Source organism: Diadema antillarum, unplaced genomic scaffold (assembly GCF_040938485.1).
Source record: "Diadema antillarum isolate AM-2024a unplaced genomic scaffold, OU_Dant_1.0 seq00001204_RagTag, whole genome shotgun sequence".
Classification (NCBI taxonomy): Eukaryota; Metazoa; Echinodermata; class Echinoidea; order Diadematoida; family Diadematidae; genus Diadema; species Diadema antillarum.
This window is the reverse complement of record NW_027271997.1, coordinates 422,421-447,158: the sequence shown is the minus strand read 5'-3', so window position 1 is coordinate 447,158 and position 24,738 is coordinate 422,421. Positions and strand designations below refer to the sequence as shown.

At 38.3% G+C, this 24,738-nt stretch overlaps 1 protein-coding gene across 1 annotated transcript; it reads left to right on the top strand.

Annotated features, from left to right (window-relative positions):
• The first annotated feature begins 2,292 nt into the window (after positions 1-2,292).
• LOC139744706 (WD repeat-containing protein 5) lies at positions 2,293-12,540 on the top strand. Its single transcript, XM_071655129.1, has 12 exons — positions 2,293-2,418; positions 2,786-2,882; positions 3,460-3,533; positions 5,355-5,444; positions 6,427-6,516; positions 7,070-7,153; positions 7,751-7,806; positions 8,905-8,951; positions 9,837-9,912; positions 10,652-10,760; positions 11,245-11,332; positions 12,135-12,540. Exons 1-12 carry the CDS (start codon positions 2,293-2,295, stop codon positions 12,233-12,235), a joined length of 1,038 nt encoding a protein of 345 aa, XP_071511230.1. The 3' UTR covers positions 12,236-12,540.
• Positions 12,541-24,738: the final 12,198 nt, after the last annotated feature.

Below are 24,738 nucleotides of genomic sequence, written 5' to 3'. Positions count from 1 at the left end.
TAAGTAATATAGGGCTAGCCATTCAAGCTGTAGCCACAGAGTCTTACGTTTAACATGACATCACAACGTTTAACATCACACTACACAGGGCTGTAAATTCAGCTCAATTTGACGTCGTGAATATGAACATGGTTTGAAGTGAGTAAAATGCAAACTTGTGAATCTACATTCTAGTATAATTTACCTACTCACGACTCTATATTGGTGTCTAGACAAAGACAAATCGTAGTAGATGCTGCTAGTCGTTGGCTATGCTCCACAATTAGGCCTCAAGGGTTTAACTTGGGGGCCATGCACCCTCTTGACCTGACTCTAACATTAATAGACATTTTAAGTTACATTAATACAGAGTTGTAATACAGAAATGTATTCTGACATGTTCTCCTTTCAGCTTCTCAACATTGCCGTTGCAAACCATATTTTGACAATCAATGAAATTATTGCCATAAATATTGTCAGATGCTTACAAAAATTGCATAGTAACCGATTCACTAATTCGCTCACTACTCCCGATAGGAATGCGAGTACACCTAGTGTACATTCATCATCTGTTGAAGTTGGAAAGCTGGCATCTGTAGCTCCTGGGCCTTGTTGCGAGAAACCTGAAAAATCTAACGCAAGTCCCCCAAATTGTGTGCATGTCCATTGCAGAAAGGATGTTTGATTTCGTATGCAAATATCAAACACAACTTTGATTTTGATTTTGACCAAACGCAAAGTTTTGGATGATACTCGTGTTTGATATTAATGTGAAGTTCCATCGCAAGTCACATTTCTAGCAACGAGGCTGTGTGCCACCGCCCAGTCCACAGCACAGAAAGCTGTGCAGAAGTCATACAGTGACAATTCATCATATTTGCTGGCTAATTTCAGCAGAACGTGCGCCTTCACCAGGCATATGCGTGTACATCATGCATACAATGCTCAAGCAGAGAGCAAGTCTCGAACTGGTGTTTGTTACTTCTTTGTGAACTCAGTAATGTTTATTGCAATAGTTTCCTAATAGTGGCCAAAGTTGCATCAAAATGACATCGTAGAGAAGCTGAAACTTGAAAATATAAGCCTGTAACCTAACATATCAATGAAAGCCATTTTAAGGTCAAAACAGTGCGGCCCCTTGAAGGCTCGTAGACCCGGTGGTTGCAGGGGCGCTGTTGGATGATACTGCCGATCACCGCTAGCATTGATACGAAGATTGCTGAAGTTGAGCTGCCTTCAAGAGTAAAGCGCGAAGGTATTGCTAGGTAACGTTGCCTTCGTTGTCTTCTGCGCGTCACGCAGTCTGTAGCGACGCCAGGGTGCGCGCTTCTTAGTATGACGTCACAGAAGAAGTTTGCTAAAGCTGTCATCATCAGCCGAATCATGAACCGAACTGTGATCGGTCCACTAACTACAGTGGATCGGACTTCTTCGGACTCGTGGAAATGGGTCAAAGCGTAAGCGCTAAAGAGGAGTTGATAGCATACAATGTGTAAGTCTCTGTAGGAAACTTGCGCCGTGCGCCCACGTACACATTTGACTAAATCCACCAGGTCTATGTGCCTTTAACCCCTGGATTGCTCAATGCTGGTTGTAAATCTGCTAATCACCTGACTACACTGACTTACGACTGAATTGTCACTACTGACACCACTAGTGGCAGTATAAAAAACACTGAAATTGTAATTGCTACTTGACTAAACTAATTGTATCTGAAAGACTAAAAGTATCACACAGTTTTTATTAGTGAATAGGTACAACTTATATATAATGTAAAAGCTGTTTTACAGTGTATTTACCTCTTTATTGTTGAAATGACACAGACAGATTGAGCTGACTACTGCATAAGTTCTAATTCACAGTGTTGTTTGTGTCTTCACTTGCAGTCTTTATGCACTTTTTCCATGATGTGCGTGATACTGTTACATCACTGTTGAATTTCCATTGCAAATTGAAGCAGTTTGCTTCAGTAGCACATGCCATTATTGACGATGATAGATTACAAAATATGTGTATGAATATTACAGAGTTCTATCTTTGAACATATATTTTATTGCAGAGCCAGAAGTGAACCAGCCAGTAAGATCTGATCAAGAACTAAATAAGCAACACAGTAGGAATACAGAGAAAAATGAAGAGATTGTGTCTTGGGATCCAGTGAAGCAGCAACATTGTGATTTGTAGACTGTCTGAGAAAGGACTTGGTCTTTGGATGACTGCTCTCCATCAATGCATGCTTAACACTGAGAGAAGAAACCCAAATACCACAGCTATTATAGGGAGGAAAAAGAGGACACACCACCATCCGTAGAGATGTCTTCCACAGATGACCCCAAATCCTCGGCGGGAGGGGACGCCAAATCAACTTCGACAAAGCCACAGTCAGCTTCCTCAACACCATCAGCATCTTCTGGCGGTGGTGGGGCAAATCTGCCTAAGGTGCACTAGCACTTAGATTTTTATTTTGTAATTTGTAATGGCAAAAATGGAATGGTATACCTAGTACTATGGCTAGCATTGATTGACACTGATATATTCAAATATCTTGTGTGAATCAAACGTTTGTAAGAAATCGTGTGCCAGTACAATTTTCAGATTGTTCAAATTGATTGAGAATATCTTCACTCTGCTTTTTGACAAACAAAACCAAACAAAACAGCAAAGAAATCCTGATAAGTAAACGCATTTGTCGACTGTATTTCTGGAATTGCTGCTGATGTTGCAATCAAAATGCAGTCTCTACATCTGTCCTTTAATGATCCTAGTGTTTTGGAATATATTTTCTTTATGCTTGTTGCTTTCACAGAGGCCAAATTACTCACTGAAGTTCACACTAGCTGGCCATACGAAGGCAGTGTCATCAGTCAAATTCAGCCCGAATGGTGAATGGTTAGCAAGTTCATGTAAGTACATTTTATTATTTTATTATTATTTAATTACTATTTTTAGTGTTATTACTGCTTTTAATGTTGTGATAATGATGATGGTGATGATGATGACAACTATCATTTTCTAATGTAAGTTGTGGAGTGATAATCCATACGTCTGTTTGCGTGCTATTGTCAGGGCCGGCGGAGCGTTTTCAAAAGTGGAAGGGGGGGGGGGGGGGGGGACCCACTTCCGGGTTTCATGAGCTAACAAGCAAGCAAAAAAAAAAAAAAAAAAAAAAGGGGGGGGGGGGTCTTCAACGGAAAAACAACCTTACCGCGCTCACACTTCAAGATCTCTGTCTATTTCTTTTCAGTGCCACTTATGTACTTCCGGGTTAAAAAAGGGGGGGGGGGGGCCCAAAGTGATGACAGCTTATGTATTCCTTTGTATGGTGCACAAAAAGTGGGGGGGGGGGACTGAGCCCCCCCCCCCCCCCACCCCCCCCCCGTAACCTATTAAATGGTTTCTTTTATTTGCCTGGTATTAACATGTAATTTTGCAGTACACACGTATATCAAAGACTCCTCTTTACTCTTACTGCTTCTCTAGCTGCCGACAAACTCATCAAAATATGGGGTGCTTATGATGGCAAATTTGAGAAGACGATTTCAGGACACAAACTGGTGAGTTAAATGAGCCTGACATAACATTTTATGGAATTCCTCAGTCATGTTGAAACAAAGGATGAACTTGCATGGACCAGGTGACCAGAATGATCCATCAATGAATACTTGGGAAAGTTTCCATGTATGCATTTAATGTATTAAAGACATAATTTACCATTTGCAGATGAAACAAAAACCCAGTATTATTGCTTAAAAATAAATCTAATATGTGAGTTAGGAATAGGAACAACCAATGTAAAAATTTGAACCAGTATAATCGATGTTTGATAAGTATTGTTAAATATACAAATGTGAACAATAATTATTAAAGAAATGTTTCCAGACTAAACCATCTACAGTTATGGTTTGGTGAGAAAAATAATGATATCTCCTTATATTTTAGGCTTTACTGCAAAACTTTTATATGGTAGGATGTTTTATGATACAACTGGCCTACACATATGCATCAAAATTGATATCTTGAACATTTTTGAAATCCCTGCTCCCAAAGGTAATCAGGACCTTTAATCTTTTTCTAATGATATTGCCAAATACTACTTTTGCTCTCACATGAATGTGCTGGCAGGCACCATTCATAAGGACTACTTGAATAATTGTTACATCAGAGATGCTTATCTCAGTGAATTTAAAAACCACCATGCCCTGTTGGTACAAATGGCCTTTTTTGTTCTACTCATGCACAGAGTGGAACCCCGAAGTGGTTTATTAAAGGGATGCCTTGTGGTAACACTCTTTGTGACATAATTGTGTGCAGTACCTGTTATGACAAACCTACAGTCAGACCATTAAGTTATGTTACTCCTGCACGCACTGCGCACGGGGCTGCTTCGTGCGGTTGCGTGCGGTTTCGTACGGGTGCGTGCGTTTTCGTGGCATTTTGTACGATCTCGTGCGGGGGCGTGCGCCTCTGTACGCCCCCGTGCGACCTCGTGTGCCTCTGTGCGCCCTTGTGCGCCTCCGTACGACTGCATGCCAGTCTGTGCGAGGGAGTATGGATCCGCATGCGGGCGTACAGATTCGCACGCAGGCGTTTGGATCCGCACGCTGGCGCACGACTACGCACGGGTGCGTACGGGGGCGCACGGAGCCATACGCACCTGTGCGAAATCGCACCCTGCACGCAACGGCATGAAGCGGCCCCATGCGCAGTGCGTGCGGGAGTAACATAACTTAATGGTCTGACTGTATGGCTTGTGTTTGACCCCTGCCAAAACAGAAATATTGTACTTAAACACACTGATTGGTGGCAAGTTAATTTGCTTCCAGTCATTGCATTCATCAATATCTACTGTGTACGCCATATACCTAGCGAGTCTAAATTTTCGCAAATCGTGACTTCCCGACAATTTTGCGAGTAGTTAAATTCGCGATCGTGGAGTACTGTACTGATCGGAGAAATGTACCATACTGGTATATGTATGCGTCACATTCATATCAGGATCAGAGTCATTATTTTTTAGTGTCTTTAATTTCACGAATAGCATCTGCTCACAAAGTTTGCGAAAATAAAAACCTTGCAAATATTCGGCGTATACAGTATGTGATGTCCAAGGAATTACACTCTGACACTATGAAACAACCAAACAAACCCACAAACATTACATACAGCTTCAGCAGGGCTTGACATTAGCAATGGCCTGGGGCCACCATGCCGGGGCACCACTATTTTTTAGGAAAGATATATGTGCTGGTGGACTGATCGGGCCACCCACCAAAAGAAAATGTTAGTGCCAAGCCTTGGCTACAAGTGTCATATTATTGTCTTGCTGAGTTAGGTTAGTCATTATTTTGTACCATCTGTCTTGAAATGGACCACAGGGCATCTCTGATGTAGGATGGTCAAGTGACTCAAGGTTACTTGTGTCTGCCTCGGATGACAAGACGCTAAAGATCTGGGACTTCAACACAGTGAGTGTTATACATGTCACAGACACTGTTAGTGGATACTGTCATAAATTTGATAGCCAAATTATTGTACAGCATGTTCTGCCATTACATCATGGATCTAGTTAAATACTCAAATTTCTCTTTCTGTTTTGACTGACATTGCCAATTAAAAAAGCATGTACATATTTGCCACATATCCCATTCCATCATATATGGGTGTTTTTTTCTGGAAGTTAGCAATACTTCAGAATCAATGTATAATATATAATGTAGATTATTTGAAAAACAGAACTGTCATGAATGAGATGCTTCTATTTTTAACAGAATGAATTATCCCCATGAACATACTTCCTGAAGTGTGTCAGTGGAGATGTGATGAGGGGTTAATAATACAACTTATTAAGTGCAAGTTTATTCAGGATTAACAGTCCTTTCTACAGCCATGCAGTTTAGTGGGAGTGAGCATTTACGAATATGATAGTATGGCTGATAGGTTTAATTGCAGAAAGTGTGTTGCTATGGTTACTGCATGTTATGGCAAAAATTGCCAAAATAAAAGAACAACACCTTGTGCAGCCATTAACTTCCCCAGTGTTCATGTGCCTGAGTGAAATTGTCCATTTCTTAATAATATATTATTCTTTGATTAAAATAACCTGTGAGTGCAATCTAAACTGGATGCTGTTTGGTTATTATCATATCTCATAACACAGTTGTTCAAAATTTGCCATTTTGGTATTACATCAGTATAGAAGTATATTAGTAATCTCATCATTCTTATTGCTCTCACAAGACAATACCATTGGGTGGGATTATTAATCACAGACAGCAGCAGTTTCATTTTGCTATCAAATTTGGTGCACAGCTCAATGTTATTTTCTGCATTACATGTTTCTGGAGTCACCGCAATGTGTTTGAGAATATATTCACTCCAAAATGTGTCCAGGGTAAAGTTGTCAAATATGTGTGACTGATTTCTATTCTCCCTTGTGTTCTGTCTTAGGGGAAGTGTTTGAAAACACTCAAGAGCCACAGTAACTACGTATTCTGCTGCAACTTCAACCCACAGTCAAACCTCATCGTCTCAGGCTCAGTAAGTATCCAGTTGTCTCTGTCAGGTTCAGAGTCATCTTCAATCAAACTCCAATAATCTAACATTGCTACAATATATTTGTCACCTTTAAGTATTTGCACTTGTCCCGTTTGCCTATAAGTCACAGCAGAATCTTTCTGGGGACATGATCTTGAATTTTATTTTAAAGTTTTGTTTATGTACAGTTCATCATGTGAACTTGTATCCACTGCATGTTCAAGCATTGAGAAACAAGAAAAGTTAAGAAATTTTAATTTCCTGAACTTCACTTGGCCAGTAGTAGGAGGTTTCTCACTCCTACCCCAAGAATACTGGGGTATTTTCTATTCATTATGTTCATTGTGAGCCATATTAGACATCATTCTGTCAAAGAAAAAAAAATCCTTTTCGTGTGTGGTGGGAATGTTTGATTTGATTTTTAAAAAAAATTATTTTGTTGTTGTTAGAGTAACATATTGCTTTGCTTTACTTAGAGAAAATAACATATTTTAATGCCAATAATTTTTTGACTACCAATAGTTAATTCTAATTTCCTCTGCCTTTGTTCCTCCAGTTTGATGAGAGTGTGAAGATCTGGGATGTGAAGACAGGGAAATGCCTCAAGACGTTACCAGCACATTCAGACCCAGTCTCAGCCGTGAGTGAAACCCTCCTTGTCTCCATTGTAAAATGCTCAAAATTACTCACAGTGGTTCAGTCTTTGAGAAGTCACCACCACCACCACAACAACAACAGCAGCAGCAGCAGCAGAACAACAACGACGACAACGACGACAACGACAACAACAACAACAACAACAACAACAACAACAACAACAACAACAACAACCTACCCTTGACAGGCTCAACAGTAGCTCGTGTCATACCCATTCAAAATTTGAGAATGGTTTTGCTAATGAAATCAGAAACTGTACAGTTGTTGATGTGGTACTTCTACAGTGCACTCCTGTTACAACGAACACAGTTATGATAAAATTCTGGTCACAACGAAGTAAAACATTATCAGCTCTATATTTTTTATTGTTTATTTGTTCGGTTATAATGAAATTTCTATATGACGAAAGAAAATGGCCAGTCAGCCTCATTACAGTTATCATGACTGAATTACAGATAGTGGAACGAAAAAAAAAAGAAGACTCACCCAGAAATGCTTGTCCAACATGGCACAGAGCCTTTTATTGTGTGAAAAGTGTAGCAACTCTCTCATCTATTTTCATCTTGTGTCTCTGAACCAGGTTGATTTCAACAGGGACGGTTCTCTCATTGTCTCCAGCAGTTACGATGGTCTATGGTGAGTTCTATGTCTCTGTTATCACAGCAGCTTATGTGCTGAGCATATTCAGAGTATGGTAATATTTGTGGTATGGTAATGTTTGTCCATCTCACACTAGGTGATACCAGTATGAAAGTAGAAACATGCAAATATTGCATACACTGTTTTCTGTTCACATGAATTTATGCTATCGCTATTGAAGAAAAAGTCAACAGTCAGTGACATTACACAATTGTAAAGCATGCAAAATGTATCTTACTAGACTGGCTCAAAAATGTAATGCATGAAGATTTTCACTCAGCCATTAAAGGAAAAAGCAAATACTGTAAAAGTGGATATTTTCGCGCGACTAATTTTTCGCGCTTGGCCGGGCAGGAAGAGTTTCGCATGTTTTTAATTCCGCGGAATCAAGACATCACGTACAGGAACATATGGCAAGCAAAAATATTCGCATGCTTTTATTTTCGCTCTAGTTTCTGGTTGCGCAAAATGCGCGAAACTTTCAACACCGCAAAAATTTCCACTTTTACATTAGTGGCTTTCTACTGCATCACTACTGTGCACCAAACACTGATGTATATACTTATCTACTTAGCAGTACAAGTTCAAAATTTATCATAGCCATATCGCAAACTTTTTCTTTGAAACAGCCATTGCAGGTTTCCTACAAAGTGTTCTTAACAGGATGAAAGTGATAGTGAAATACATGTTGATTCGGTGTCTATTAATATGTAAGATATTGACGCAGTGAAATGTTTATCTATGTGTTTGCTTTGTCATGGTTGTGTTTCATTTGTTGTTGTTGGTGGTGTTTTGTTGTTTTTTGTTTTTTACTTTTAAAGAGGTGTAACATGCAAAAAAAAAACAAAAACAAAAAACTCCAAACAAAGAAAAGAAACCAAGCAACAAATAAACCCTGCTTTTCCATTTTAACTAAAAAAAAATATATCTGCATATTTTTTTGCTCCAAATTGTATTATCTGAATTTGTTAGTACCTGCTGATCTCAGTAGATATCGCACCTTCATGCTTAAATACTATGAATGTTTCAATGTAGGAAATTTATGTATTATCTTAACATGTTATAACCATTAATTTCCTTTTCCTTCTCTTTCAGTCGAATATGGGATACAGCTTCAGGTCAATGTTTAAAGACATTGATTGGTGAGTTGATGGAGAATGTTTCAGAGATTTGTTGTTTTAGTTTTCTTGATTATGGTTGTGATGGGATATCATTGACATACCATAATGACAACATAATTATAAGTTATTAAAATTTTTGATAGATATGTGAAAAATGTGTATATTCCTCCTGAATGCTGCAAATAAACACCTTAAACCAGAAGTGTTGGCAGTGTTCATGTCATTATGTTGTACTGTGGCAGAAACTGCTTTTAGCAAGCTGCATAGCAATGAACTTTATGTGTTTAATGAGATTGATAATTAATCAATGCTATAAAGTAACAGGCAGCAATTAAGTCAGCAATGATAAAAGTGAATCAATGTCTAATTTCTTCCTTGCTGCAAATTTACCACTCTCTATGGGTGCATTGAATTGGCACAGGAAATTAATAACAAGTTTCATAGAAAGCATAAAGGCTCTACCAATTGATATGTGTGTTAGTATGGTAAGTATGTTTTTATCTTTGTTATTTTTTTTCTCATAGAAAAGAGACTGAGAAAAATGTGCTCTTGAAGAGAAGGATGTGTTTGTTCGTTTGTTTTTTTTCCTGAAATTGAATAGACATGTTTTTATTTACCATTTCTCATTTTTAAGCCAATATTCTTGCTTGGCATTCAGAATATGTTTTTAGTATGCATCAGTTTGTTTGTTTGTTTGATTGTTTTTGCCTGCAGGGCTTGGTAACTATGATGTAGGATTTGGCAAGAGGAATAAGTCTGTTATAGATCAGTGGATATCCCTTCATGTATCTTCAGATTTTAACATTGTGACTAGATATGCCATTACTGTCGTCTGCTTTTCAGATAATGTATCATTCTTGTGCTGATTGTTAACTGTCTTTGTTTACGTTGTTTTGTGTGTGATAGATGACGACAATCCACCTGTGTCGTATGTCAAGTTCTCGCCAAATGGAAAGTACATCTTGGCTGCCACTCTGGACAAGTGAGTTCTCACCCAATACTGGAAAGCCTGAAACTTTCGCATATTTGAGCCGACGACCTTTTCTGTGGCATGAAACTTTTGTGAATTGCTACTGGTATTCAATGTAATGTGTAGACAAAAACTTTAGCATGCATTTTATTTTTGTGAATCATGGCTCCTTTCCAAATTTGCAGAAGTTTCATGCAAAAATTTCTGGTTTTACAGTAATTGTTTTGTATTTCAGCTGAGCATTGCTGATGAAAATTATTAATTGAAGCCTGTAGTAGGATTTGATGATGCATATGCATTACAATGACTTTAAACAAAAATCCCTTGAAATGTAAATAATACTTTGTATATGCTCTAGTATAATGGCATTATTTGAACAAATGCTGAAGAATGAAATATGAAATTAATAAAGACGAAATTTCTGTTGATGGCAGCACTGATTATTGGAAATATGTGTTATGTGTGGAAGTTTGAAATCTGAATTTCAAATAGAAAAGATTATTTCAGATGTAAATTTGTATGCTTACCTTTGGGTGTTTTTTCCTGCTATAATGGTGAGGTAGTCTCATTCATAAGGTGTGAAACAAGAAATTAAGAGATGTCATGTTTTCATTTCCTGAAATGAAACAAACACTTTCTCATTTGTGTGTTTGTGTGTGTGTGTTTGTTTTAATGTTCTGATTAGCAATATATAAATCATTTTTTGAACTTAATCATATCATATTGATGCATCCCTCCTCCTTCGTAACAGCACGTTGAAGCTGTGGGACTACAGTAAAGGCAAATGTCTAAAGACGTACCAAGGCCACAAGAACGAGAAGTACTGCATCTTTGCCAATTTCTCAGTGACAGGGGGCAAGGTGAGAGAACATACAATTGTGTACTATGTGTCAAAGTCTTTTTGTCTGATATATTCTCACATTGATTAACCCTAACTGAGAATATACCATGCATGCAAGTACATCTACAGAAACTGTGTCAATCTGGAGGTATGCCTGAATGGTGGAAGGCAGAGCAGTGGCACAACCTTTTGATTCTTTCTTTCATAGACCACATTTTAGCTTTGCACTTCTAGTGGATCATGAATGTTACAAATGTCTTCACAGAGAAGCTTTGTATTGCTCTAGAAGATGTGACAAATCATAATTTTGAATGACAGATGCAGTGAAGAGATTAATCGGTCAGCTTTATTGATGATGTCAAATAACTGGAAAACTACTACTGTGTCTGCTGTAGGTTAGAGAACAAAGTGAGATTACCCTTATCATTTGCATTTGATCTTTACAGTAGACATTGCTCCTAAATTTGTCTTCTTTTTACTTTTGCATTGTTTCCATCATACAGTGGATAGTCTCGGGCTCAGAAGACAATATGGTGTATATATGGAATCTACAAACCAAGGAGATTGTTCAGAAGCTGCAAGGCCACACAGGTAATGTATTTGTAGAAGTAAAATGAACCAAGTGATCTATGCTGGTGCGAATGTCCACATTTGATGAGAATTAATTTGTCTCATTCCGTTCCAGTGAGGAGTAACTTTGCTCCATTTGCTTTCCATCTTTTGATGATGATGATGATGATGATGATGAAACAGCATTTGTATAGCGCCATTTATCTGTAGAAACATTCAAAGGCGCCTTACAGTGGTCTCTGCATAATGGGGTACCGCTTTATTGGGTACTCTGCTTATAATTGATGCATGGGCCGAATACACAGTTCCAATGCATGCTTTGCTTACCTGATAATCGAGTGGGCATTTCCGTTAAATGGATAGACATTTTCCAGACAAACATTGTCTATTTTCATTGTTTCCCACAGAAAATCTCGAAAATGGGTGTAAATATAAGTTCTCAAGGAACTGTGAGGTGCTGAGAAGAAATAGAGCACTGAGGTTTATGTTCTAACATGTTCAACATGCTGTGTATGATTAATTGGATGTATTATTACAGACATGAATTACTTCACATGTCTAGCTTCAGCTGTCTTTATCAGGCATTTTGCAGATTATTTTCTTTAATTTGATTAAATGTGCATAATATGTGCATATTTTCCATCCTTTTTTTCAAAACGAGGCATGGTTCCTGCTTTTTCAATGTTTTCTTTTTTTTCATTGTGTGCCAGTATGTTTTGTGATCTTCAAAGGTTGGTGGCCTTATGTATGTGTAATACAGAGTCAATGTCTCGAGCAATGTATCTGTCTTCACTCTCTGAACATGGTTCTTTTTTTCTTGCAGATGTTGTCCTATGTACGTCATGCCACCCAACAGAGAATCTCATCGCATCAGCAGCCCTTGAAAATGACAAGACCATCAAGATCTGGAGATCGGATTGCTAACATCTCCTGAGGCCAAAACCCTATCCTCCCATTACATTCTGTACAGATTTGCTTTCTTTTGTACATTTTTCAATTTCCATTTTTCGTCTCAAAAGTTGTGGATGTCAGGGGCAGAACCTGTGAGAAGATGGAATACAGCGATGTTTGAGTTTCGGTGGAAAGTTCCCCTTATGATCCAATACTGTCTCTTTTCATCAGAGAAATAAACGAAGTTCAAGAGTCTTGTATACAGAAACGGTACACTACACAGATGGAAGAATGCGGGACTACATGCAAGAGTGTATGTTACCAACAGAGAGAGAAGCAATGCCGTCTGCATACCCTGGCTGAACTTGAAACTGCAGCAAAGCATTGATGTCAAGTTCGAAAATAAAATCTGTCATTGACTTTCTCAGGTTTTATCTTATTTGCATGAAGAAAAGTGGAAATACTGGTGTATTTTTCTGCTCCTCAAGTCACTGTTTATTCAACACCAACCCAAATGATTTTCTAATCCACCCCCCCCCCCCCTTTTACTCTTAACATTAAACACATATAACATCCATAAAGGTAAATACTGAACAACTTATTTGCAGACCAAACTCTTAATTAATATATGTATTGCTTCTGACAAGTTGGGGGGAAAAATGTAATTCATAGTAGCGTGACCCGCATACTTGTATCACATTTCCGGTATTGCACTCACAGTAAGGCATTATACAGGAGGTTTGTGTATTTGTGTTTACATATCATGTGTTCACCAAAGTCCAGTTTGGACATTCTTATTTTCATCAGTCAGTGATCCAGGACTACAGTTAAGTTTAGGCAAACTTCTCTTGCAATATGTTGCTGTTGTTTTTTCTAAATGACTCAACAGAAACCTAGGCTGTGTGGGGCAACTATTTCATCATGCTCATGAAGACGACCTAGCTGTTGATGTAATAACACATAATTTATATTGGTGCTGCATTTTCTTTTCTTTTTTTTTTCTGTTAGTGTATCATTTTTATGGAGTGAATATATTTGCTATATTCTCTGTTGATGTGCTTATCTGATCACGAGTGAAGGCTCTGTGTTCCTGTTAAATTGCTTGTGAATTCAGCCTATTCTTGAAAGATGCGTAGTGAAATGATGTCACTTGTCAAAAGCAAGGGTTAGAAAGACATAAAAAGACAGAGAAAAGTTATACACTGCTGATGTTCTCTGATACTACCAATACTTGTCAACAAGAGGGAAGTTGGGGGGGGGGGGGGGGGGCGTTTGGAGGACCAACCAAAAGTGGATTCACGTCTTCATTGCTTTTTGGCATTTGAGAATGCAGGGAGGCATCAATTCACAAGGGCCCCCTCTTTGTCATCGTTGGGGGACATTGCAATGTTCCTGGCTTCAAACTTGAGTCATAGTGAAATAGTGAAATGCATTGCATTCTTATTTTTTGCATTCAAAATTACAACATGTGATATATTATGCTTCATTCTGGAATCAAACAATGGTGTGGGAGAGAACACACATCAGGCTGTCTGTGAGAACCGGGCATGTCGGTCAGGGTCTACTGAATCACAGGGCACCATCTAACGTCAAACTTGGTATGGTGGTAGAGCTGTAGAGGGGATAAATTCCTTGTTTGCCTCATCCGATTTGTACGTACTTAGCAGCCAATCGACTGATTAACCGGTAATTGACTTCTCAATGGAGAAAGTGTCTCGTTATTTAAAGTTCTCTTTATTTGAGTACAGGTTTTAACCACCGTCTACTGTTAAAAAAAGGTAGTAACCACTATTATGAGAGTAATTGCGAGTATTTATGTAGAGTCATCTCACTGGAATCTTTTAAGGTTCCTAGGTACCTGTGGAAATTTACAGCTGTGTTGCTTCAGTCTTGCTAGTTCGCTTCTGTCTGGCCATGTTGATGAGTCTGGTGTACAAATTCTCATTTCCAACCAGAGTAACAGTGTGCTGTTTGCCAGACCGCACCATCTCTGTACAAGTTAGACAGATTTACCACATCGTGCTACTTCCAGAGAAACCTGCCTTTAAAGCCCGAAAAAACACAAAAATTTAGCACGATTTTTGGATATTATATTGTGTTCATGCCTTATGTAGGCAACGCCATATAATTTGCATATTTTGACATGGAAGACAATCTCACAATCCAGAAGCACAGTAACAGAATTATAAATCAGTATCATTTCCAAGTGTGAGAAACCTTGTTATTGTAGTTTAGGGTGTCAATTATAGGGAATTACATCAAGCTAAGTCAGCTCCATGGCTATAGCAATGAAGTTACTTTTCACATTGAAATTTACCCTGTATATCATTAGAATATCATGAATATTGTCCAAAGTTTATGGGAGTTACGTTAATGCCCCCTTGATTGTCTGTGTAAGTATCATGCACATTACTGCAACTGATAGAATAATTTGAGTCATGCACATTATTGGGCATAAGAAGAGTCATTACTGTCAACCAGGAATTTTAACCTTTTGAAGGTCGCAGAACATGTTGGATGCTGCCCCACTGGAGTTATGATATTTCATCTTCTGCTCAACACGACTCACAAAAAAACCACAGCCATGAGATGAATTTCATGATTTTTAAGTTGATCTTTTTTTCAAACTCTCTGTTGGTCTGAGTTATGGGTCCTGAAGATTGGGTCTTGATGTTGTGATCTGAAATGAAACACTTTGCTTGGCAAAACATATCTTGTTTATGTTTCATGTGATTCAGCCTCCTGCAGCAAAGGATATTTAAAGTTTCAGATGGTATTCTGTGAAATTTTATTACTGTATTTAGTAGTGATCTCTCTCTACTCTTACTTTGTAGTTTGTGTAAATCATTGAACACAATATGTAAACTGAGGTTCCTTCTTTTCCAAAGTGTCATGTAGTTCAGCAAATAATGTTTTGTAATAAAGAGGTTGTACATTTCAAGTTTTAGTCTTCACAGTTTTCATATATTTGCCTCTTCCTCCTCCTTAGTAATCTGTCATCTGTGCAGTGCTTGATATGATGGCACTTTTCATGACCTATCACACACCAAGCAATTTTTAGTTAATTTAAATGCCCTGCAGGCAGTGATAATTTTTGACTTGCCTAGAGCTCATTTCACCAGTATAATTGTGGCAAAAAGGAAAAGGAGAATTTATATATTTGTGCTGTATGGAATCATATGTAACAAAATGGAGGGAACACTGGCATGTACACTAAAAGCTATGAAAGTCTGCCACTCTCAATACCACAATGGAAACTCGATATAAACAAAATACCAGATATATGTATAACAAACTAATTTCTCTGGTCCCATTGTTTACTGCATACTGATATAACAAAATATCTGATAAAAAGAACAAATTGTCATGGTCCCAAGGATCTCGTTATACTGAGTTTCCACTGTAGTTCTGATGTGTGTGAAACTCCATAAAAGTCCTTGTGGAAGTACATTGTACGGTGATTGGATAATGCAAAGCTATCGTGATGTCCCCATTACATGTACATACAAATGTATGTATGTGACCCTGCACCACAAAACCAACAAAAAGTTGCCAGACATGGATTTTTAGTTAAAGGCAGATTCTGAAAGAGTAGACTATGCTTTAAAATGATGTATAACTCGATTCAAATGGACTCCCCTAACCTATCTAAATATTTGAAAGAAAGCACACACTCTGGAAAAGTGTGAACTGAGAAAAGAGGCTCTGATGTACAGGGTCTATTCAAGCGCTTAATCCTTGGTATGTAGTGCTCCCTGTGCGATGAATGGGACAAAAAACAGGATGTAAACCACTGTGGCAACAACAATGAAGGGATTATCAAATTTAGCTGAACTTGACCATGCTATCTTAACACATTCTGTCCATGATTGCTGCCAACTTTCAAAGCAGTAGCATTATCCTGTCAAAAGTTATCAGAGTTGAAAGTGGAGAGTGTGCAAAGGATTTTTCAAGAAATGGAAAGGGGCCTCCAAGACATACCTGATCACACTACTCTACCAGAAAGGGGTTGTAGAACAATTGCTGAATACCCACTTTCCCATTCATTTTATCATTCCAACTTCAAGAATAAGGTAGAAGAAGAATAGCTCTTTCAGAAAATGTGGAAAACTAAAAATTGACTTGGTCGAACCGTTTCACGGAGTTCTCACATAAAATCAAGTGGTGCGACTTTTTGTTGGTTTTGTGATGCACGTTGACATATTTGCTGAAGTTTTCACTGGAATTGTGACTTCAAAGCGATTTTATTTCGTGAAAAGTGTGAACATGAAGAATCTTCACATCTCTCTTCACTCAGATTCAACAACAATTTGCATTACAAGCAAAGGCAGGCATATCTCGGTGATCAATTCAGATTTATTCCAATATGGTCAGCCATCATAGCTTACACAACGTGTACACATAGGGTTACACACTATTGGCCACTTAGCTGATATTTACAGTGTACAGTACACACTTTGCTACACTATGCAAGTACATTGTCCATGTATGCTAACTGATACAAACAAGATGTGAATTTGTTTCCCAAAATATGACACAAAATAAACATGATACAAAAGCCATCTTCAACCATCATGACATTCAAATGCTTTGTGTGTTTGTGTGAATGAATGATGTATAAATCAAGAGAAGGACAGAAAGGATACATGTATCATGTGAATGGTCAAGACTCTTAAATAGGACTGTATACTCCGTAAACCTGTGGACTGGTTAAGAAATTATTACAGGGTTATGACACCGCCTTTTCTTTCACAATACAACTTCATATAAATGAAGTTAGTGTGCGTGAGTTTGTTGGGATAAGATTTATTGAAAACAAGTGCCTAACATACCCTGATACATGACGCCACTTCTTTGTAGAGAAAATGCAAATTTCATGCGAAACATGCTAAAAAAAAGAAGAACATCTTGCTGTATAGAAAATAAGTCTCATAAGCGATAGATTGACATGAAGCATTTAGAAACATTCTTAATGAATGGCAACATTGAATATTGATGAACATAACATTCGTAAAAAGTGAGCAGCATTTGCTATGAATCTTGGTTGAGTGCTCCTTAGAGTCATGTTTTTCGAGGTGTAACAGAAACAGTTGTTGAAAAAGGATCAATTCCACCTCATTCAGTCCCGTTCAAAAGATCAAATCATCACAAGTATTTGAAGTTAGAAAATACACAAAAAGAAGTATACCGAAGGGGCAAATAAAGAAAGATTTAAATGCATTATGAAACCAGAAAACACAGTGAATGTGTTTATAACTTTCCTATTCACACAAAATTGCCCTAACCTCGACAACAACCACTAACTCGCATCACTTCTCTTTTCTCTGATATTCAAATTCTATTAAATTGTAAGGCTATATTGCAGACATGCCCTGAAAAGTGCTTGGTTATGTAATAGATGAAACATGAAAGAGAAAATAGGTTCAAAGAGGGCGAGGGACGGGGTGAAATTATTATTATTTTTTCTTCTTCTTCTACACTTACTTTTACATTTACATTTACATTTACATTTACATGCACTTGAGGAAACTGTCGATAGCGTAGGTCTCTGTAGGAAACTTGCGCCGTGCGCCCGCGTACGCGTTTGACTAAAACACCGGGACCATGCACCTTTAAGATGACTGAATGACTGCTCACAAATGACAAAACACAATTTCTTATTTATATATTGCATCAAATATCATTTACATTTTCCTGCTTAATTACAATCATGGCACTTTTATCAAAAGGTCCTTGCAAATCCTTCCCACACATTCACTGGTATTTTACTATCTTGTACACTACTGCACATGATTTCTTCACTATCACATAGTGTTTATATGTATATGCATATTTGCATACAATCAAGTTTGGCCATCCCATGTTACTCCAAGCTCCTCTTACACACAGGTACGTACATATTTCACGGTTGAGATGTTCATTCAGTACAAATATTAGAGTTGGTATGGTTTAACTAAAAAAACACCATATAGCACACATGACAACTAAACATCGTAAGGAAGTACACATCTGCATATTACATGGAACTGCTTTATCTGAGGAATTCGTTTGAATAAACATACACTTTTAATCACCCTATTCACTCTCCTATGCACTTGGACACACTAATTCACCCTCACACACCGACACTCTTGTACATACACTCACACAGTCTCAACATATGTCTTGCAAATCACAAATGTGATACACATCAGTTACTATAAAAAAAAAACAGTCAGTTATGCAGAATCACATTATGCTGAATTTTGCATTGTTTCAAATTCAAACGACATGTTCCATTTAATAGCTTAGACTTGTCTGGACAGACTACGTTCAACAGTATTTGCACAATTCTATTTCAACTCATTATCAGAACTATTTTACCAGCAATATGTGCAAAAATTTCTGCACCACAGAAAAAAACCCTCCAGGCTGATTGTATTTCACTACTCTTGCCATTCTATAGTCTTGCTGGGCACATGGAAATATATGAGTGATATGACAATAACTTGACTGTCGTTACAGCCTTCAGCCCCTGCGCATATAATCTATAAACTGAGCAATTTCTTGCTCCTCTGTTGGTAATGCCCTTGACTCGGGAGAGTGTGGTGGAGCGCCCCCAGCAGAGAGATGACCAAACATACAGGAGAGAGAGAGGAGGAGGAGAGACGTAATGCATTGATGGTTCACTTTGTGCAACAGGACAAAAAAAGAATCATGTATTTGGTTGTATTATCCTTTGATGGCAGGTGGCATGCATTGATCACAAAGGGTGTACTATAGCTACAGTCAAACCTGTCTATAGCAGCCATCCAAAGGAGACGAAATAAGTGACCATTAAAGACAGGTGGCTGCTGTAAACAGGGTATTCAAAATGGCTTTTCTCATGGGGGAAAACGAGTGGTTGTATATGGCAGGTGGCCGCTATAGACAGGTGGCCACTAAGGGAGGTTTGGACTGTACATGTAAAGTCTATAGATAACAGGTTGCTGGTGAATCCACTGATTTGGTTTTAAATCACCAGGCATTCATTTCATAAATAAATGCCTGTCAATTCAAAATCCAGCATTTATTACTCAGATGGATTTTTGCAACGTAAACCTGAAAATCAAGAGCATCTAAAAAGTTACATGATCCTCCTGACCAAACGCTGTGTTTTTTTTTCTGCAAAAGCAAATTTGAATGACAGAAGAAATAATAAACATGCAGATTCTCACAGAAACTGTTTGATATCAAAGTGCCAGTAGTCTTGAATTGGTTCTGGTCAAGTGTTGTCTGCTTTCACCAGGGCTGTGGGTCAAATCGCAATATGCAAGTGCCCTTTGTGGGGTTACCGTAATCTAAAAATGGCTAGATACCATCATGGAGTCCTAAACATTGACCACCATGGGTTTCGTCACTCCTCATCCATACTGCATTCATCACCTCTTGAAACCTTCTTGATCATATCAGCTACCTCCCTCCTTTTTAGGTGTTCCTGTAATGAAGGATTTCACAATTTACAGAGACTAGTTAGCACTGAAGGTAGGTGTGTACATGGTAACATCCGTCTAAGATATTAACAAAATTAAAGAGGAAAAATATGTCTGCAAAAAAATCTGTAAGTCATACAGAAATAAACATCCTTTACTTGTATATCACCCATGTAAGTGTGGACACCTACAAACTAGTTCTAGGCAAATTCACATATTTGTCAATCTTGAGTGTATAAATCACATTTTATAGATGTAGTACAGGTTACATACAATCTATCTGCTTGCATACTTTAATATACATTAAATAATTTGGTTCTTTTACAATTTCATCACTCATGTTATGTGTACACAGGTGCTACATACTTAAGGTGAGGTATTTTGGGCCAAAAAAAATAGAAAGAAAGGAAAAATTTCTGTATCATCACCATTGCTCTGCATGGCCAATCATACACAAATTTCAATATCTACTTACAATCAATTTACACTTGTTGCATAATAAGTCATGCATGAGCAGTTTTGGAATGACTGGTATGTATTCAAGAATTCCAAGAATGCGCTGAATGCACAGATGGCATCTCCCATCATACCTTGAAATAGAACTGTTAAAATATCCCGATAATATTACAGTCAATTGTGGAATATCAAAACAAAGCATCACAAACAACAAACATACGAGTTACATGAAAATGCAGATTTAAATGACCACTGCTGATTTGTAGATGATAACTGATTTCAACAACAGAAAATCAACCACTATTTGCATTAGTCTTAAATGATCATATTATGATCATCATTATGATCACAGCATCACAGCTCTGTATCATTGTTGCCAGTGAAGCTGTATGCATCATCAAGCCATGACAAACTAGGGTCTGTATACACAGACTAGTCTTCTCTCTCTGTGTGTACATTGCAGTTTTGACAGTGATATCACATACACACAACACAAATCACAAAGTCTAAAGGCAAGAACACTGGTATGTATACAATACAACAACTTCAAAATGATAAACACACAACGGCACATTTCATGCAACGACTTGCATTCCGACAATATATATCTGTAACCCAACATTAGCAGCCGTTTCTAGAAGGCGAGTATTCCGATAGACTGAAATTATGTTTTCTACAAAATTGTAAAGTACAGTGTAGCTGATCACATAGTACTAATTCCTCATCAATGCTGATTTTCCTGTCTTTCAATGCCATGGAATGGTTGGAGACAAAATGACTTAAACTGCACACTCTTTTAGTGATACCTGTTATCTCTAAAATATATGTCACACCTGGTCTGTGAGAGAACTCAAAATCCTGAGGGATGGTGAAATAAAGTCACTGGGGTTACATCTAGAAGGAGACAAAACATAGCCATCCTTCCTGCTCACTGTCCTGTGTTGGCTTTGTACTGGGGGGGGGGGGGGGGGTGGACTGGTATAAGGAAAACCAATCTTGGAAGATTTTGGCACATAAGATGAGTACACAGTCCAATCATACAGCCAGCAGAAAACTATTTTCTGGTTTGGTAACTTCATTCAAGTAACAGCATCTTGTACAGTGTCAGGAGTGAATAAAAAAGTCTTGTTATTAATGGAATACAAAAACTGGTTTAACAGCCTTAATCAGTTTCTTCCTAATACATGTACTTGTGCAATACAGCAGCACAGTGAACATATCATATTTCTGGGGATTATACTTTGAAACTAAACAATTTGCATCACTGGAATCAACCAATTTCACACATTATATTCGTTAAGACATCAAACATTGTACACTTTGAAGGACTGTAAATGGTGAGTATATCACTACAAGCACTTGTGTACTCTAAGACTGGGGTCAGGATTTGGGGTGGGGTAAGAGCAAGCATCTGCTCCATTTGACTTTGTTTTCATTTGTTTGTTTGTTTGTTTGTCGCATCAGACTAATATGGGTACTTGATAATGCTGAGGTCCACATGGTCATGCAAAGAACAGTATGTGGAACTTGAAAATATTGGTGCACAAGTTGTAGCACTTTCAACCGAGTCAAGTCTTCACTCTTTTCTTTTCTTTTTCTTTTTCCTTTTACACTCGTATATATATCCTGGACATTTGTGAGGTACCATTAAAAAGTATTCTATGAGGGATGATGTCCATAAAAAAAGTCAGATAAGTCAGTTGCTGAAACTCTAGAATCATATGTGGTCTACATGCAAAGAAACACGTCTTCTCTTCTTCCTTTCACCATCTCTAAGGCAGCTGTCACTCTTGTTTACTCATTTTATTCCTCACCTCTTTGCTTCGCTGATAAATATTTAGGAGTTTTTCCCTCTCTCTCTCTCTCTTTCAGAGAAGGAAAGGAAGACTACCTGTTGATTGCATGAACTGTTTCAGTGTGACTGTGCGAATGAAATACATGCAGTGTTCCAGGAACTTTGTCATCTCGTGAAAGCTCACCACTCCATTAACATGAGTCTACGTGCACACGGAGGGAGATTTAATGGGGAAGGGTAGGGAATGGAGTTCTATGGATGATAGTGGTGTGATCCTGACTTAGAGTCTAGAGTGACAACGAGGCATAGTTCTGAAGGACTGGGGACAAAACACATCTTTATGTGGTATGAAATATACTCACTGACTGGTGTACAATGCGAAGCTGTAAGAAATGGCCACAATCTACAGTTCAGATCACTGGCTATATATCCACATTATTACCATCTCTTTAAAATGCAGACAAGAATTTAATTCAGTGTACAAAATGTTCATGAGAATAATGACAGATATATGATTATGAAAACGTATCACCTGGTATTCTGCAAATGAAATTTTTTTCTATATCTTCTTGTACCAGTCTACTTTTATAATCCTGGTCCAACAGACTCTCCTATACAGTTCTGGTCTACTTACTTCTGTATGTAATCTTTATTACATATGTCTCCTTGTGGAATACTAGGGGCATAATTCTACATGAGTCTTCTAACACAACACCACTAGCAGGACAATACACTTCATGATCCTCATCAAGAAACTGTCTAATGGTGTTGCATGCTATCAATGACAATGGAATATTAGTACCTGACACCCCTCTATCGAATCAAATGGATGCAAGTATTTCTACTGGATAACATCACACCACAGTACTTCCGCACCATGCTTCAAGCAATGTTGCACTCTTGTAATACTGTACTTTCACTAGCATCACCTCGATTGACCTACTCCACAATATGTACACACAGTAAATATATATATAATATATACACACGCATACAATACTTTATACTTTTATATATCTACAAAGGTGACAACTGTTGTCCAGTCTCAGTACAGCTCCAGCTATAGCACTTGAATCGACCACACCACACTCGATACACACAACAATAAGTTACCAGAGTACCTACTTACATGGAATTCCACACATTCACACTGACTTTCTGGAATATCGATTTCTGTGTAACATTGTTACCTTGCATTTTGTTGAGCTTCAAGAGTTCACATTTAAGCAATACGTCAACAACTACCGTCTGAATTCTGAGGAGATGATACTTCTGTCAAAAGACCATCATATCTCCAAACAAAACAAAAGAAAGCATACAATGCATGAGCTGCACAAATTAATGAAAAATCCATTGACTTTCTAATGCGGGTAGACCTCTGTGTCTTACTGTTTGCATAAAAGTGCAATTGATACCAAGGTAAATAAACTAAAAGAGTAAATGTAATAATATGTCATCATTTTGTTAGTGACTGTCACTAAATTCTGTCTCTATACAATGACTCCCTAGGGTATCCACTTTGTGCACTCCCTGGAAGCAAAAATAAACAACAAAACAATTCTATCAAGCATGTTCCTCGATGAGCATATATGGAAATAACACTTCAACAATCACCACCATCCATGGAATAGATCTCATTCTAGAGAAGCATCGAGTTATGCTGACACACACTGGTCAGTTTGAAGACAAGAGACCCGCGGGTCTAGCGCTCACCTGAGTATCGCAAGTTCACCTTTCACGCAGTCACTAATCTAAATTATTCACAGCTCTACCAAAATTTGACCAGGCACTCTCAAGTAGAAGATGAAAATGTACAATAAGGTCCCATTTTTTTAAAGATTCCTTAATTTGGGGGGATTGGGGCCCCCTGGGGCCCTCTGGGTGGGGCATGGTACTCATTTTGATAAATTGTGATCCTGATCCCCTAGGGATGCTACTTGCCAAGTTTGACGAAAATCCATCATGAGGTTTTCAGGAAGAAGATGAAAATGTACAATTTAGGCCCCCATTTGGACCTTCCCAACCACCCCCCCCCCCCCTCCCCGAGGGGCACCCCTGGATCTCCTATGAACAAACTTGAAACTACAGTCATTAATGTACTCACTCATAGTATTATCTTAGCTCTATAACTTCTGATACTAGAGAAGATTTTAAAAGATTCCTTCATTTTGGGGGTGTGGGCCCCCCGGGGGCCCCCTGGGTGGGGCATGGTGCCCATTTTAACAAATTGAGATCCTAACCCCTTAGGGATGCTACCTGCCAAGTTTGGTGAAAATGGGTCATGGGGTTCTCAAGAAGATAAAAATGTACAATTTAGGCCCCATTAGGATCCCTCCTCACCCCCCTCCCCTGGGTCCCAAGGGGGGCACCCCTGATTCTGCCATGAACAAACTTGAAACTACAGTCATTAATGTACAAACTCATAGTATTAACTTAGCTCTATCACTTATGGTTCTAGAGAAGAAGATTTTTACAGATTCCTTAATTTTGGGGGGTTTGGGCCCCCTGGGGCCCCCTGGGTGGGGCATGGTGCCCATTTTAACAAATTGGGTTCCTAACCCCCTAGGGATGCTAGCTGCCAAGTTTGGTGAAAATGGGTCATGGGATTCTTAAGAAGAAGATGAAAATGTACAATTTAGGCCCCATTAGAACCCCTCCCCACCCCCCTCCCCTGGGTCCCAAGGGGGGCACCCCTGATTCTGCCATGAACAAACTTGAAACTACAGTCATCAATGTACTAACTCATAGTATTAACTTAGCTCTATCACTTCTGGTTCTAGAGAAGAAGATTTTTACAGATTCCTTAATTTAGGGGGTTTGGGCCCCCCTGGGGG

Excerpts from the sequence above, each read along its gene's own strand:
- LOC139744706 (XM_071655129.1), top strand. The coding sequence starts at position 2,293 with ATGTCTTCCACAGATGACCCCAAATCCTCGGCGGGAGGGGACGCCAAA. Across the intron at positions 7,154-7,750 it reads ATTCAGACCCAGTCTCAGCC|GTTGATTTCAACAGGGACGG; the intron begins GTGAGTGAAACC and ends TCTCTGAACCAG. Across the intron at positions 9,913-10,651 it reads TTGGCTGCCACTCTGGACAA|CACGTTGAAGCTGTGGGACT; the intron begins GTGAGTTCTCAC and ends CCTTCGTAACAG.